The 18335-nt window shown below is 38.9% G+C and overlaps 1 protein-coding gene across 1 annotated transcript in view; it reads left to right on the top strand.

The window, feature by feature from the left end:
• FARSB (phenylalanyl-tRNA synthetase subunit beta) overlaps positions 1-18335 on the top strand; it is a 58765-nt gene that overhangs the window by 18920 nt on the left and 21510 nt on the right. Inside the window, exons 11-15 of the mRNA XM_006906671.3 lie at positions 273-334; positions 612-819; positions 1326-1406; positions 4743-4835; positions 8545-8662. Coding sequence (XP_006906733.1) covers positions 273-334; positions 612-819; positions 1326-1406; positions 4743-4835; positions 8545-8662 — 562 coding nt within the window. The remainder of the gene's footprint in view (positions 1-272; positions 335-611; positions 820-1325; positions 1407-4742; positions 4836-8544; positions 8663-18335) is intronic.

An 18335-nucleotide genomic window follows, 5' to 3' on the forward strand; every position in this document is an offset into this window, starting at 1 on the left:
TACATGTTTTATTGAAGAGAATGGTGACTGATCATCTAAAAGAGAAGAACGTTTGGCATTTTATATTATTTCTGGGCAGTTCAATTGTTTAGCAGGTAGAATGTTCATAGATGAATATAATGTAGCAAATATATTCCTCTATAATAATGTTTTGAAACACCAAGTTTATTTTCAGTGTAAGGGTAATGAAACTGATGATGAGTTCAAATAGAAAGAGTCTAACGCTGTATCTGATGGGAATGATTTAAGCTTCTCAAACTCTTTCTCTTAAGGAACTGGCTTACCGAAAGGAGATGGTGAGAGCCGATCTAATTAACAAAAAAGTTGGAATCAGGTATGCTCTGGAAACTTGATTTATTTATTTACAGTTGGAGATAATTCAAGGATGAAGTGCACACAAGACTATTTAATTTTTCCTGAAAGAATGCATGGAGAGGGTTTTGATATCCCCTCAGAGTAAGTTAAGTGACGACGGAGTATCAGGATGTATGGTGTCTAAGGGAATTCAAAAAGAAAGGTTATGATTTCAGGTAGTTGCATATTTTAAAACGAAATATAAACATGTTTTAAATAATGCAATGAAGTTTATGGTTTGTGCATTCCTATTTCAGAGAAACTCCAGAAAATCTTGCTAAGCTTCTGACCAGGATGTACTTGAAGTCAGAAGTCATTGGCGATGGGAATCAGATTGAGATCGAAATCCCTCCAACCAGAGCTGACATTATCCATGCATGTGATATTGTGGAAGATGCAGCTATTGCTTACGGATATAACAACATTCAGATGACTCTCCCAAAAACATACACCATAGCTAATCAAGTAAGGTTGCACCCTTAAGTAAACACACCTTATTGTTAGGAACGGATTGTTGGATGCCAGGAAGGTTTTGAGAAAACCAGAACATAGGAATTAGGAACTATTTGGACATGCTCTGCCGTGAGAGGCATTTGCTGTGGAGAGGATACAAAACAGATGCCCAGTTGATTAGAGTGAGTCGAAAACCTGTGATGACTAGTTCTTTGAAGAAAAGCAGGTTTTGAGTGTGGAGCCCTTGTCGAATTTCTAACTGGGAGATTCATTCTCTTAACCTGGGCCTGGAGGCAGATGCTGTGTGCAGGAGAGGTGAAGGTGGGGAGTAGTACATCTAGGAGTGTTGGGGTGGTGGGGTGATGGGAGGGTGTGGGGCAGATGAGAAAGGGTGGCGCCAGCAGGATGTTGCTGAGGATGGTAGGGTGGTTTGCTTTTGACATGTTCTGTATAAATCTCTTCTTTGAAAGCAGGAAATTTTATTGCGGTGAAATAAAGTGAGACAAATTTTTTTCCAGTTTCCCCTTAATAAGCTCACAGAACTTCTGAGACACGACATGGCAGCTGCTGGATTCACAGAAGCGCTCACCTTTGCTCTGGTATGCTGTCTCTGTTTAGCTGATTGTTTACTTGGAGTCTCTGAATTATTTATCCTGTGATTCCTTATATGAATTATTTTATAAAATCCAGACTGCTAAAATTTCCAGGTTCTAGAAGAATAACTTTTTTTTTTGAGATTGTACTATTTCTAGTAAAGAAATGTTGGAAGATTTTTTTAAGTAACAGAAAAACATGAAGGACTAAAAAAGTGTCTTAAATGACAGATGACAACATATTTTATAGTTTCATGTAATAAATGTTGAGGGTTCACAATGAATTTCACAAGCAACTTTATTATGTTAGAATTGTTAGTCTTTATTTGGTCATGGCCGTGTCCACTAGATGCTGCCCTGGTTATGAGCTTGGGGACCGTAAACTTATTTCCACAATAAACTTGTGTCTTTGTCTTCGAATATGTTCATAACCATTTGCTTTGAGTTGAAAAGCTGACATAAAAGGCCTAACTCAGAAAATGAACTTTATTACACAATCAGAATAAAATCCCCTCCCCCACCAGATTGACCATTGGAAAGGTGTGAAACGTGCGTGCGGTCCATAGTTCTCTTTCCTCTCTTGCGGAGTGTTTCCGTGGTGCCGACAGTGTAGCTCTTGAGTATTCAAGTAAGTTTCAACTTAATGACGTAGGGCAAAAGCCAGACCAAAGACAACCGAAAAATCTGCTTCTCTCTTCCCCTCAACCTAGTTCTAGCCCGAAATTCTCAGTCCTTGAGAGGATACACAGAAGGCACTAGTGAGAATCGCTCCCAGTACACAGAGGGTTGGTAAGGAGATGAGTCTCTCGCAGTTACTGTGTTAAGCAATTGTAATTCATAGGCTGGCAACACCAGAAGGGACCTTACAGGTCTAGTTCAACTCCTTCGTTTTCCTGATTCAGCAGTCATTTGTTCACCAACACTGATGGTGTCTCTGTTGCATGCCGGGCACTGTACCAGTGAGGGAGCCCGAGGCCAAGAAAAGATGACAAGTACCTAACAGCGTTTCCCCAGACAGCAGGAGAGCCATGAGCAGAATCTTGGCCTTTTGACTTCTGTTATCCCATCTTGTGTGGCTCGTAGGACCATGGCATCATGTGCATACTCTTGGACGTATGCAGTTGTGAGCACCAGTGAGGTCATGTAAAATGAAGTACAAAAAATAGCACTGAGAAATGTATTTTGTTTTTTAAGTGGTACAGAATTTGCTGTTGTAGCTGTGCCCCAGGCATTTCAGAGGAGCTCACACTCTGCCTCCTGGCTAGTAGCCGCTATGCAGAGTTTATCCCGTGCTGAGGGCTTTATGATTTCATCTCTCGGTGCAGCCCTGTGAAGTAGGTGTCCTCTCTCCTGCAGCAGTTAATTTGAGGAATATGCCCACTCTACTCGGCAAGTCAGCTGTGGACCAGGGATTTCAGCCCAGGTCCGTCTTTACTCAAGGTCAGTGCCCGAACTGTCCCACCAAAAGTGCCAGTCTGTTCGGCTGTCCATAGTCACATCAGCACATTGTTTATCACCAGGGGCGAAGGTGGGAGGTGCTGGAGAGTTTCAGATGGGTAATAACAGTTTTCCTATAGGAATTTCAACATTATAAGTATTTATAAAGTTTCATGCTGTCTAAGCAAAGCTAAACATCTCCGAGCCTTACGTCTGCTCTAGAACTAGAGTAACAGCTCTTCTTTCCTAAGCCAGCCCTTGACTTCCCTAGTGTAATTCACATCTCGGCAGTATGATTTCTGCTATATCCACAGACTGGTTGTAATATTTTCTTTTAAATTAGCTCTCTTTTATAACAGCATACCTATGTTAGCCTTATTATAAAAATAATATTTGTAAAAATTATAGGCTTCATTTACTTGTTATTTTTTTCTAACACTAAAATAAACATATATATGTTGACATTTAAAAAATACTTCTTCCTGAATACCAGCTACGACCACTTCAGGATATGTTGATTTAAACAGCTACTTAACTCCTTCCCTTATCATCCATTGTCACGATAAAGTAGGTCACTCATATACCTCGCCATTTTGCCATGTGTCTGGAGCCTTTTAAATATAGATAGTACTAGTTCTGTTTAAGAATAGATTGCCTGTCCTAATTGATTGATCACATATCTAAATCTTGTTATAAAAACTCCTCTATGCAGTGGGGAAACGGTGGCTGTTTCCAGTGTGCCTGCCGTCATTCTCCACCCCTGCAGCCATGGCACACCCGGGCGTCGTTTCCCGCTGTGCCAGGGTGTGGCTTCAGGATCCTTCCCAAGAAAGCATAGCAGGAAGTCCTTAAAGCTGGCATTGGCATAAAGTGAATCTAAACCCTTTTTTTTTTTTCTGAGCGACATACAGGCCAGCTAGTCCTTGACCATTTCATAGAACAGTGCAGTGAGCAATATCACTTCTTGTTGGAAGATTGTACAGGACTCGGATGGCACATCAGTTTTCATGTTAAGTCTAAACTCTTTTTTGAGAAATTAGTGTTATTATATGTGACAGTTGTTTATTCTTAGGAATGATTTATGAACTATCATATTTTTCTGATCATTTAGTTCATGCCAAGCACTTTATTTGCATTATCTGTTATTAGACTTGCTATCTCTAACAGTAAGTTTTATTTGCACAACTTCTACCTGCCATCTGGTTTTTGAGGGAGATAAGAGTCTCTCTCGTTTTGGTGGACGAGTGCTTAGCAGCATATTCATTGCCCAGAGCTTTACCGAGCACGTGTGCACAGGAGTTAAATGATATAGGGGAAAGAACATTGGGCAGAGTTCAGGCCACTTGACTTCTGCTGTCTGTCCTACCATTCTGCCATAAGTCAGTGTGGATGTGGCAGAAATTACAGTGGTGGTCAAAACAGAAAGCCATAGGAGCACTGAAGAGGGAGAGCATGCCAAAGAGGGAGTCGTGAGGGATATTTTAACGGAAGAGGAGGAGATGTCCTTTAAGTAGAGCGGTGGGGGGATGGCAGCAACTAGGGCAGGAGCGTCTGTCAGGAAAGGCAGGGGAAAGTATAGGGTTCAGGGAATGGCAGGGAGTTGTAGTCTGGTAAGGTAAATGGGAAGAGTTTAGAAAGGCCCTGGGTATAGATTGTACCACCATCTTCATGTGAAAAATTTGGATCGTGGCTAGAACTCATCGTAAGATAACGATGACGAATTGCATCTGCTGTGGGTCTTGGTTAATCGTGTGTGTTTATTCTTAGTTTATTCTTATCTCACTGATTTGTACAGAGAATCGTCATTGCTATGAGACCTTCGGTTGACTTACAGCATTAAATACTTTTTATATTAAATTTGGTCATCGCTTTTCCATGTTGACCTATTTTGTATGTATTTCTTAGTGCTCTCAAGAAGATATTGCCGATAAACTTGGTTTGGATATCTCTGCAACAAAGGCAGTTCACATCAGTAATCCTAAGACAGCTGAATTCCAGGTAAGAATTTTAAGTAGATAAGAATTTGAGTAAAAACTGAAGAGGCAGTACATGAGTTATACAGCGTCTCTTCAGTGATTACACTCAGATGACAAAAATCTTAGGGCTTTTTAAAAATCTCTTCTTGGATAAGTTTTATAGTTGGTTCTTACATACTTTGCTGACAGAAATTCTTAAAACTTCTTATAATCTTTTCTTGATTATAGCTGGTTCTTACTTGATTTGTGCTATCTAGCCCAGTCCGAACTTTCCATTTCATAATTGATTTTTTAATGCTATTTTCCTATTTCACATCCTTTCCATCCATTTGTAATAAATGAATCAACACCTCTTCTGAGTACCTCCGTGAAGGTGTAACTTTAAAAAAATTTAAATTTTATGATCTGTCGAACTACCTACTAATGTGGCAGATTAGAGTTGGACTACATAAAGAACTAATTGGTAATAATATGCATCAAGTACATGAATTCTTCCTCTGCACTCAGTGTCAGAACTTTGAAGACTCCTTACACTAGTTTGGAGGGGTTGTGATAATGAGTTTTTATGTTTTGTTTTCTGAGGTCCACTAGCTTTTTTACTGCTTTTGAATGATGCCTGTGGTTCTTTTCAATAAGAGACATTCAAATTCATTTGGATAGAGCCAGTTTTCAGTAAATTGTAATGGATTTTTATGCGAGTTTATTCCAAATTTTCCTTTTCTCCCAGTTTCATTTATCAAGCTTGATTTCTTAAGATGTGGTAATGCTATGTTCTTTAGGGTTTACATCCTGTCTTAATCGGCTGTGTATAAGGAGGAGGACAATAAATCAGAAACACATTAAATGTCACTGTAAATAGATGTGGCTTAGCACACTTAAGAATCAATATTTCTGCATAAAATATGTTAGAGATGAAAGTGAGTCTGTCTTTTAGACTTGACAGATTCTGTATTTTATTCCTGCTTTACCAACGGATATGTCCTACCATTGCTAATGTGGCTAACAGGTTTATATTTATGGTTAAGTTTAATGTAAAGTTGCTCGTGATCGTGTAACTCTGTTGTCTAAGCCATTCTTTCTCCTGCAGAATTGACTTTGGGCATTTTCTGATAGTAGATATATTATTGTTAGTAGTAGATTATATAAATGGATAAAATAAGAGAAATGTTATTTAACTAAAATGTTATTTAGCTAATATAAGATTTTATTATAATTGTTATAAACAAAATTACAGAATATTTCCACTTCCCCCCAAATTAGCAATAGTATTCCTTAATACCCTCAAATATCCAGTCACTGTTCAAATTTTCCCAGTTCTCCTTTTTACAATATAGTTTATTCGATTTGAGATTTAAATGAGGTTGGACATCACAGTTGATTGATGTGCATCTTAAGACTTTTGCAATCTACGAGTGCCATCCATATCTCTCTCCCTCCTCCCCTCTTCCTCCTCTCCCTCCCCTCCCCCCCACCTCCTCTCTCTCTCGCCCTTCTCCCTCTCCCCTCCCCTTCTTCCCCTCTCCCTCTCCCCTCCCCTTCTTCCCCTCTCTCTCTCCCCTCCTTCCCCTCTCTCTCCCTTCCCATCTCCCTCCCTTTTACTTCATTAAAGAGACTGGGTCATTTGTCCCTGGAGAGTCTTAACATTTAGGATTTTGCTGACTGCATTCCAGTGGTCCCCTATATTTTCAATAAATTGGTAGTTAGATTTAGAAGCTTGATCAGATTCAGATTTAATTTTTTTTTTTGTAATGCCGTGGGTTTTTAAATAAACAAATAAAGCTTATCTATAAAATAAACTAAAAAAAACTAAGCAACATTATCTATAAAAGTAGCTTGTTTCTATTCCAATAAAATAAGCTTTTGCTTTTTAACATTGTAGTTTCGTTTCTGTGAATGGTTTGGGCACTTTTCTCTCCAGTGGGGAAAGTGAGCGGAATTGCAGTGAGTCGAAGGCCAACAGCTTGCTGATAGCGTGAATGTGATAGGAAAGTTGTTCTCTGTTTCCCTCAACCCACAGTCTAGCACGTGCATTTGGGAGCTTGTTCTTACTTGTGTCGGATCTAGGAGGGCCTGTTGTTTTAGCCAGGGTGGGCAGGGCAGGCCTCCTTGGGAGAGAACCTTTGAGCAGAGACTCAAAGAAATGTACATAGCCACATGTGTATCTAGAGGAAGAATATACCAGGCAGAGGAAAGAGCAAGTGTGGAGGCCTGAGGTGGAAACCTGCTCATGGTGCATGGGTGCGCGGCCGGGGCAGCCGCGGGCGTGGAGGTCAGAAAGGGGCCAGGGCCACGGCCACGGACCCAAGTAGGGAATGGATTTTAAGTGTGATGGAAACCGGTCGGAGATTTTGAGCAGAGGGGTTCCATGATCTGATTTAGGTTTTAAAGGATCACTCCGTGTGGAGAATAGACCATCAAATGGCGGGAGTAGAAGCTGAGAAAGAAACTTAAGAAGCTCGAGCGATAGTCTGGGCAAAATACAGTGGTGTTAAATCTGACCGTAAAGCCCAGACTCTCGGCGATGACGTCACACCACTGCTCATAAAATCCTTCCGGCTACGTGATGTGTTGACAGCTTCCATACCTCATGTATCCAAGAATGAGGAATTTATTTCACAGACAAAAGCAGGGAAATTTTGCTCTTTTCCCGTTTTTAAGAACTAGGATGTATATTTATACTTCTTTGGCTACCAAGCTGAAAACTATAATCATAGTTTACCCATAGCATAGTATTTTTAGTGCCTAGATATTTGTGTTCTGGTTTCTTCATTGTCCTGGTGTTTTAATTGCATTTACCTTTTCCCGGTAGTTTTTAAAATTTTGATTAATTCATATTTAATCTATTCAAGCATTCATATTTCTTGTAATCTACTTCAATTACTTTATTAAATAAGGCAGGATATGAAAATTTACGTATTTGAAATCTTGAAAGCTAACTTTAATTTTAAAAATGATAATAACCAATCCTAGATACAAGCAATTATGTTTGTTATAATATTTGTTCCTCACTTATTTTTTCATCAAATTTATGATTTTTTATTTTGTAAGTTTAAAAGCTAGAATATATATTTTTCTAATGTCTTGGGATTGAAAATTAAACATGACTTAGATATTTAGGCATCGCATTTTCCAGAAGTGTGTTCCTATGAAGCCATGGTGTCTTTTGGCTTTGTTTTTAATCAATTTGGTAGTTCCCCCTTATCCACGGTTTCACTTCCAGTGGTTTTAATTGCCTGCGGTCAACCTGGTCCGACAGTATCAAATGTAAAATTCCAGAAGTAAATGTTTTTCAGTTTTAAGTTACATGCTGTTCTGAGTAGAATGATGAAATCTCATGCCATCCTACTCCGTTCCGCCCAGGACGTGAATTGTCTCTTTGTCCAGTGTATCCACGCTGTATATGCCACCTGCCTGTTAGTCACTTAGTAGCCTACTGACTGACTGCGCGGTACGCCAGTGCTTGTGTTCCAGTAACCCTTATTTTACTTAGTAATGGCTCCCGAGTGCAAGAGTAGTGATGCTGGCAGTTCAGATGTGCAGAAGAGAAGCCGTAAACTTTATCATATGTATGTCTGTATGGAACAAACATAGCATACATAGGGGTTGGTACTATCCACAGTTTTAGGCATCCATTGGGGATCTTGAAACTTATCCTCCACAGGTGCTGGGGCACTGCCGCATGTCTGTCTGGTTCTCCTTTGGTCAGTGCAGTTTCATGTCTTCTCCTGTAGGTGGCACGCACTACCCTTCTTCCAGGCCTCCTAAAGACCATAGCAGCAAATCGGAAGATGCCCCTTCCTCTGAAACTGTTTGAAATCTCTGATGTTGTGGTGAAAGATCCTAGCAGAGGTAAGAATGAGTCACCTTTGATTTGTATAATTATGAAAATTTCAACTGTATATAAAAGTAGAGAAAATAGTGTAATTACCCTTGTGAATCCAGCTGCCACCTTCATTAATTATCAGCACATGGCCAGGCTCCTTTCATCTAAACTCCAGCCCACTCCCCCATATTATTTTACTGTAATTCTTAGACATCATATTTCATCAACAACCATTTTGGTATGTATTTCTAAAAGATAAAGACTACCATTTTGGTTTTTAAAAAAATAACCCAACACCATTATCCTATCTAGTTATCAACTATCTAGCCAGCATTTATATTTTCCCAATTGTTTCATAAATTTAATTTTCATGATTGATTTATTTGGATCCAAGCGAGGTCCAGATATTTGGTTACTATATCTTTTTTCTCTTAATAGAAAGCAAATTTTAACGAAGGATTTTATAACATTTTTGAAGAACCCTATTAAAACCTTATCTTGAAGAGCACCGTGGAGCTTTTCTTTTTGTCTTTTATCATGCGATTTATGTGCATATCATTTTAAGGTACTTGATATATTGTCATTCTAGTTTGTCAGTGACGACTTACCACCACTGTTGTCTAGTGATTGTAAATTGTTTAACCAGTTTTTGTCTCTTTCGAGTATGTTCTGGAGTTGTTAGTAGAGCAAGTTGCTTGGTCCAACATTTGGAACGCAGTGGTTATTTAATAAATATACGTTTAGTAAGTACTTATACCTGATTGCCAAGCACCTCTGTCTTATTCAGACTTCCATGTCTTATTCTGACTTCTGTGTCTTCAGACTTACAGAAGTCTGACTGTTTCAAGCTGTGTATGACGTCATCTCTTGGTGAGCGGTGCCCTCAGATGACTAAATTGCTGGCATTATTCCCTTGGTTCTCTGTGTGTAACAGTTCGACTCTAGGCGATGCATATCCAGTGAGTCTCACTCCAGACTGCAGAATTCAGAGTGCATTCTTTTGAATCAATAGACAGAAGCAGAGGCCTTTTTCTTAATTACTTCTGAAGAGGCTAATATGGCATCATTCTAAGTATCAAAAGTAGTCAGGAACTATTGGCTGTAAATCAGCTTGTCTTACGAAATAGATATTACAGTGGGATGTCCACCTTGACTGTCTCTATGTGGACCGTCCACAGCAAACTCTTCAGCCAGGGCTGGACCCCACCTACTCCCTAGTATGCAGTCTGTTTTCGGTTACCAGCATCACCTTTCATTTGGTGCCTTTTACTTTTTAAAAAAAATTTTTTCAATGTACTTTTTCCCTTTTGATTGTTAAACCATCTCTTTGAGGCAGATGGGATAAAAAATAATTATCTCCTTTTATTATGTAGGAAAATAAAGACAGAAAAGAAGTTATTTGCCCAAGCAAGGCTACATAATTTAGACTTAGAGCTAGGGTCGGATTTTTGGTCTCAGTGCATTTTTCCTTGGAGAATAAAACTTCATTGTAATATCAGTCTGTGCAGAGTTTTCTTGGGGTGGTAAATCTGCTGTAATAGAAATCTGAACATTTCAGCGCCATAGTTTTCCGGGTTCTTATGCCTCAGACCCTCCGTTGGTTTAGATAATTAAGCATTTGTTATAAATTCAACGTCAGATTTTTCTGTTAACTGATTTGTTTTCTTTCATCTTAGTTCTTAGTTTTATGTTGTTTTGATCCTTGGTGATTCAAACATATTTATAAATATAGAATTAGGTTAATTACACTAGATTTCCTCAAAAGTTTTGGAATTCTGTTTCAGCCGTAGGCCTAATTGCATGGGCTCCCTCCAGGGCCGTGCAGGGCTGGGCATGCTCGCAAGCATGCAGCTGAGTCTGTAGGGTGAGGAGCAAGCTGGAGTCCCCACGGTTGCCACAAAGAAGGTTTCCCTATTGGCATGCAGCACTTTGGAGCACTATAGGGTATTGCAATCGTAGGTAGAGGTGCCTTTATTGTTTCTCTTTTCCTCTGTGTTTCTTAGGAAGGCCCAGACATAGACTTCACTCTGCCACAAGGCCTGTGCTTGGGGATAATAACCTACCCTGTTGAGAGAGAGCTGGTCTTAGGGACAAGTGCTGTAAGCATCACCTAATAAGTCACCCTGGTGATAACCTCAGAAACCTAGTCTGCATACTTTTTCAGAGATTTGCATTTCTGCTGCACTTTGTTTCATCGAGAAGAATAGTTCTCATCTCTGTACCAGGCCTCTTTTATTCCTGTTTTTAGTTGTGATTATTCAGCTCTGTTTTCCCCATTGAGTCATTTCCATCTGATAATTACTTTTGCCTGTTGTCTTACACCATTATGGTTTATTTTTCTTTAGAATTTTCTATCATATCAGGGGTTTGAGGAATGAAAGGAGGTTCATCTGCTCAGTAAGTTTACCATCTTGAAAACATAGGTTCGCTTTAATTTATTTGGAGTATGTTTCCTCTTTAGGTAGGCCTGGATTTTATTTCATAATAAAAGTAGCTTTTCTGATGGCTTATTTTAAATATGTGCATGTGGACTCCCTGCTTGTCATCTGGTGTACGTAGAGGACTCTGTAGGAGAGGCAGCAGAGCACAGCATGTCAGAGAGACTGTGCAGGCAGAGGGCCTGGGTTTGAGTCAGGGGTCTGCCACTCACCAGCTGCTTAACTTTTTACAGTTTATTCAGTCTCAATGTGCCTTAGTTTTTTCATCTGTACCATGAGGAGAATGATTGCACTTATTCATTAGATTCATTATAAGGATTAAATGAAATTGCATTTGGAAAAGTTCTGGCCACATAATAGACACCATTTAGTGTCTGCTTTTACGATTGGATTATTAGCATCCCCTAGTGCTAGAAACATAGCATCTGGTCTGATAATATTCTGTGAGGATGACTTGGAAACCTTTGCTGGCCATTCAAGAGTTAGGGTTACCTTGTTAAGGCATATGGGGCTCATTTTTGTCCTAATCTTTGACTTAATTTGTTTTTCTTCTTTTGCACAGTAATTTTTTTTTTTTTTTAGGACAGGAAAAACAAAATGTACTAATGTGGAAATTTACTTAAGAAAAACAAAAATGTTTTTTTTTCAGTAATTCACCACCACTTCTTTTTAATGAATCGAGTATGGATGTTTTTACTGCCCTTCAAACCAGTAAGCATTTCTCTGTTGGATTTACATTAGCCATTTCCTCCTAAATAATGAAACTATTTTGAAGACAAAAATCTTGACCATCCATAGAGGATTTTCCAGTTCATATGAAAATGTCCCAAATTTTCATTAGTTGGGGCAATACCCAAACTACTGGCTTAACAGGGGCCAAAATATGTGGCAAGAACGAGCAAGACAATCTCATTCGTTACACTGGTAGAAAAGTATTTTTTAGTTTTAGTTTTGTTTTTTTTTTTTGCTAGGGACTGCTTGAAATATAAGAGACAGTCTTGAGGGAGACAGACCAGGGGACACATTTTTACAGATAGTGCTCTAAGGGAATGTGCAAGTTAGCTTGATAGTTCAGGAAGGGAATGACAATTGTCACTAAATTGTTTTGTAACACTTAAGAAGAAGCCAGCACTGCTAGCCTCACATCAGTTTTGTGTAGGCAAGCGTACCTTCCACAATGGAAACGAAAAAGGAATCTGTACCGGATTTCAGTATGCCCCCTGCAGATGTGTCTGACCTGCATTCCTGTAAGAGTAAATGAAAGACTGCTAGCCCCTGTTCTCGAGAGGGCTTGACCTCGCTGGACAGTTTCCTGTGCCACTGTGGACTCTCTGACCGACCGTGTTGCGAGGCGCTCGGCTGGCTGCCTGTTCTGTGGTGAAGTCAGGCATGCTTCTCCAGTAGTAAGACTTGCACTCTCTGACTCACACACATTCTGGTTCTTTGAGGCTGAGTCAACCACTGGATTTATTGAGTCTTAAGATCCAAAGTTGCTGCAACATTTAAAAAACTTAGTCATGACTCAAGGGCCTAAGCTGATTTATCCCTTTTGCTGGGCAGAGTGGCATGTGTCTTTGGAACGAGAAGTTAAGGCAGGCTGTTGGGGGAGACGCTCAGCTCCTTCATGGGGAGGCCAGTAGATGCGGTGCCGAAGCTATCAAATCGGGCTGCCGTGTGAGTTAGTGATTGGTTCCAGTGGTTAATACTTTCATTTTTTTCTGTTCGACATCAAGGATAACTAAACTATAAACAAAATAGTAAAAAATTACTTAGCAAAGCAGAGGATCTAACTGAATTGCGAATTTTTATGCCCAACTGTATTTGCGAAGTCCAACAATCTGGCTTTTTATTAAATGCAGATTGAATTCTGCCATCACAGTTTATCCCATTATGGTCACCGAAGCTGCCAGTATGCCAAGAAGCTCAGTGAAATGGTGGAAGAAAACATATCAGTGGGTTGAGTTTAAGTTTAAAAGGAACCATAGCCGAGAAAGATGACTTAGTTTGGCTTCGTGTAGTATATAGGGTGATGTAGATTTAGCACAAGACCACCATCCCGTTGTCAATTTGACGTACATCTGTGGAGAACTCTGTAATCAAATCGCCATACACTTTAGTTTCAGCACTGCATTTAAAGAATTTGGGGTTTTAGTAATTATTCTAGTAGGTAGAAGAGGTTAAAGGCCCTTGACCACTCAGAGGGCCTCAGTTACCTTACTCACCTTAGCAAGCACACTTACTCCAAGCCTTCACTTCCTGCTCAGACCATTCCTACTTTCTCCAAAGCATTGCTGGAGTCCTGGTACAAGCTGCGTGTCCTCTGCTTCCCAAATCACTGTTTCTAAAATTTCGTGTTCTCTCTGAAGTTGTTCTAAATCAGATGATGAGCCACTTCTTACCTCAACTAGTTTGGATATGGAGTCCCAGAATTTATCTTTTTTAACTTTAATCGCAATATATAGTTAAGATTCTTGTTCCTTCCTCCTCCCTGGCTGCATGGATCATAACTCATTTCACTATTCTTTTATGATTCGGTTTGGCTGTCGGTTTGTACCATTCGTGTATTTCTTATATTGTGACCTACTAAAATAGAGGAGCCGGATCTTTATAGTTTTTCTATAATTCTTTGCTTGATAAAGAATTCAATAAAAGTGTTTTCATTATGAGCTTGTGAAATACTTCAGCTCTGAGAAATTATCCGTTGATTCTGCAGCCATCAAATAATGGAAGATTACCTAGCATCCACATGTGGAATGTGGTTTTTTGGAGAGAGCTTATGTCATCAGTCTAGATTAATTTAATTTTACTACTTCATATTTTTGGCATGTAGAATTTCCAATTAATAATTCAAAAAGTCTGGGTGTAAGGAACATTGACATTAACAATATCTGAAGTAGCATCATTCGCATATGTGATGGCATCTTAACTGTGTAAATAACATCATTTTTAATATAAAAAGTTATTTTAGTATGTTTGGTTCCACATAGTTAAGATCTGTTAACGTGAGTATAATGTGCTCTGTCATGCGTTGCATATTATATTTTTTTAATAGATAAAAATCTATTCCAGGTTTATGTTAACTAAATAAAAGCCAACCCACAAGGATATAACTTTTTCCTTCATGCATTGAGAAGGTTATAGATTTTTCCTCACACTTTTTTCTTGGCTTGCAGCATTATTTAAAAGAGAAAAACTCTATTTCGGTGCTATACTATAGATGCTTTTTAAGGATGATCTTATTTGTTTTCAAAATTGAAAATATTTTTGTAATATTCTTAAAAACTTCATCAAATATATATTTTTAATTTAAAATTAATTCTGTTCCCATGATATTTAAAAAAAAAAATACACATATTACACATATCCAGCTTCTCCCTAATCCTACTCTTAGAATTAGTTGCCAGACATTTTCTATGCATGTCCAGCTGTATGTTTTACATTCCTTTATATAGCCATAGATAACGGATAAATCTTTTTTTGGTTTACACCAATGGAATTACGATTTACTCTTTTTGCTTTTTCCTATGAACACATTCTGTCTACCCCATTCTTTTTAATGGCTGCATAATATTCCATTGTATGGATGTACTATAATTTATTCAAATTGTTAATGCTGAATATTTAGGTTGCTACCAGGTTTTTGCTAAAATATGTCTGTTGCAATGACTATCCTCATACTCTTATACAAATACACAAATACGTATTTTTAGAAAAAGACTTGGTCAGGCCATAGGTATGCGCATTAAATGTTTGCTGTCTTGTCAACTTCTCTTCCAAAAAGGACTTAGTTTACAAATTTGCAGTCTTACCAAGAGTGTGTAGGTTTCCTGTTTTCCCATATTAGATATAATTTTTTAAGGTTTATATCTTCACAGGATTCCTATAGGTTTCGTGAATCATTTAATACACTGGAATTGTTCAGGAGATATGTAAAGCTTCAGTCTCCTGGGGACCAGTATTAAAGACGGTTATTGGCAGGAAGAGACTAGAAATCAGGGTGCCTTGTGTCATTTTCTGAGCTTGGCCAGACTGTTAATCTCAGGCTCCATGTCAGTCAGCCACTTACTACCCTGGAAGCCTTTTTCATTTCCCAGTGGGCTTTCTCCTAGCATCTCGTTTGTGAGAACAGAGAGGGAAAGGTCGAAGACTCTGCCCTTTTCCAGATTGTGCCATATACGATAGCATCACCTAACAATCTAATTTGCTTGCAATCGTTGTTACTTTGGTGAAAGAGAATTGACACCAAGGAAGAGCCTCTTCTAAAAATGTGAGTTTGTATGCAGTAGTCATCTAATAAGGGACAGTATGTACTATTCTTTTTCTCTTTCTCTTCTTTGAAAAAACCGTTTGGCATGTTCTTTCCGCTTATAGAATCGTGGCCAGCCGCCCCTCATTGGGGTGGTTTAGATCAGCTTCTCGAGGCAGTACTTTGAAGTCTGTGAAGTACATTGGTAATTTAGGCTGACATACTTGGCAGGCCCATTCAAAAAGCAGAATTGTTTGATGGCATGACACAAGAGGTCTCTTAACTGAGTTATAAAGAACTGAGTCATTTCCAGCAAACTCTAGTTGTGGCATGAAATTTAAATAGTTCTTATTTTGTGGTGCGCAGTCAGTGAACTTTGTGATGTAATTTGGTCCCTCAGTGCAAAATACTAGGAAATGGCAATTTTACTATACCTAGCAGCTTCTCTAGGAAGGAATGGGTGGAACTGAGTATGTAGTTATTTTCTTTTTTTTCCGATTTGGCCACCTTAGAGGGAATAGCTTTGCAAAAATGAGGAAGCAGAGTCTGGAGGGAGCAGTAGCGATTGGGGAATGTGAACACCAGCTACTCAGCGGTGGCGGTTGGGAGGGGCTGCCCAAGTAATGACTTTAATCTGATTCTTGTGGCGGGTTTAGTACAAAACCCTAAAAGTCAGTGGCTTTAAAAAAAAAAAATTGCAAAATTGAATATGAAAATATATAGCTCATTATCGTGTGTGTATGTGTGTGTGTGTGTGTGTGTGAGAGAGAGAGAGAGAGAGAGAGAGAGAGAAACATTCTGAAACTTTTCTCAGAAAATAATTTTTTTTTTAAGTCCTGTATTTTCTTATTGTAATTTTATCATCGCGATCATCAAAATCACATAATTTTTTTTTTTTTTTTTTTAATTCTAAGACTTTAAACCAGATGTTGCTCCTCTTATCAGAAAGGTAAGTTTTACATAATTTGGAGATCAGGAAATAAGTATTCCAAGGCAAAGGTTACCAAAATAAAGCTTCCAGTTTATGTTGCTAAGCTCTCTGAATGGTAGCATTACTCTTGGGCTCTTCTCTCACAGCAAAAAATGCAACAACAAAGTAGTTTCAATACGCGTCTGTGTGTTAAAGTGGAAGCATGTGACACCAACAAATGGGTACCACATGGCAGCGATGCCCAGGAGCAAGTCCGTATTATGAAAGGGATGATTTAGTTCTGTTTCATTTCATTTTTTTCCCTTCAGGGAGTGGAGAGGGGAGAGAGAGAGGGAGACTGGGAGTGGGTGTGTGGGTGTGTGTGGGTGTGTGGTGTGTGGTGTGTGGGTGGGATAGTGCCTTGGACAAAGGTCACAGACGAGTCAGGCCCTCATTTCTAGTTTATGCATGCAGTGGTTTAGTGAGGTTTTTATGCCTGCCTGATTTTAATATTAATCTTTATTCTTACACCGTCAGTTAAAGCTTTTAGATACCAAATTTCTTTATCCTTGTAAATGGAAATGTAGAGAGTGACAGTCAGTAGTCAGTACTCATTTTCCTGCATCAGCTGACTCTTGTGCTGACTTAGAACGTGCTTCACTGACTGGTCTGGCCTTGTTAAGTAGTAATTTGTGTTTACCTCCCTTTCCAGGCCTTATTCATTTATTCAGAAAATAATTGTTGGGGGTTTAGTCTGTGCAGGCCCTGGGCTGGCCTTGACCTTTACCCTCTAAGGAAACCTAGTACATAGTGCCTTGGACAAAGGTACTAAGAAATGTTATATGGCAAGAGAACAGTTATTTCTTCACGTGTGTTCAGGAAGCATTTAACTTAGAATACATTTTCCATGAGTTACAATACTGTCGATGGCTAGGAAACTTTAGTTAACTGACTTCTAAAAATAATTTACTCCAGTTGCTCAACTAGAATTCTTAAATATGAAGACTTGAAAACTCAGACATCTGTTTATTATATCAAAAACATTTCAAGAATGCCCATCTTTGGCTTTATTAAGTAAGTATATAGCCAAATATAGTTTGCTGTATATTATTTGCCCTTATATTATTTGTTTTCATCTAAATCCTCTAGGGATTTAGAGATTTTATCTAAATCCTTTAGCCATTTAGAGATTTCCACTGTATAGTGGAAGGGCGAGGGTTTTAGAGTCAGATGATCCTGGTCAAATCCAGGTTTTGTAACTTACTGGCTATGTAATTAATTACAATTAGCTCCAGCCAGTTAGCTTCACTTTGGGCAAAATCTTTCTGAGCTTTTGTTTCTCCATTTTATTTTTCCTGTTCTATTTTATAGGGATAATAAATCCTATCTTACATGATTGTTTTGAGACTTAAGTAAGATTACAGATAGATTGATAGATAGGTACTAAGTACTTGGCCCATGGTAGATAATCAGTTTCCCTATTCCTTTTCACCGCATATTACTTTTATGTTACTTTAGTAGTTGAGTGCAGTGTCTTAAAATACCCATGTTTTATTTGGATATCTGGAAGGTAAAAGGCATTTTATATTTCATCAGTTATGGCAATGGGAACTGTTAATCAAAAACCTTTGATGCCAAAAGTTTTTCTGAAATGAAGCATTTATTGAGCCATAGCCAGATGAAGGACCGGGTCCTGGGACGTGCAGTCTCATCTACCAGCAGCAGGATGAGGCAGAGAAGACAGTCATGTCTGCCATCCTAGGACTGATGAGCTCTTATACAGTAAGTTAGAAGAAAGATGTAAGTTGTTTTGAAAGGATTTACGTTGACTATGATAAAGGAGAAGCGGGGGATGGTTGGGGGACAGGTGTACGGTCCATAAGCAAAGTATATTTGCTGTTTTGGGATTGGTTGTGAGCAGCAGTCTGGAAAGTTCATGCATAACCAGGCTTCTGATGGTCAGTTGTTCTCCCTAGGTAATCGAGGAAATAGCCACTTGAAAGTTAACGTAAAGCTTCAGTGTACTTTCAGGGTTGTAAGTGGTCATTTGTCGGTTTTGGCTCTTTGGCTGTTCCCTGGTTAACCCCTCAACTCTTCCGACCACC

Source organism: Pteropus alecto, unplaced genomic scaffold, assembly GCF_000325575.1.
Source record: "Pteropus alecto unplaced genomic scaffold, ASM32557v1 scaffold110, whole genome shotgun sequence".
Lineage (NCBI taxonomy): Eukaryota > Metazoa > Chordata > Mammalia > Chiroptera > Pteropodidae > Pteropus > Pteropus alecto.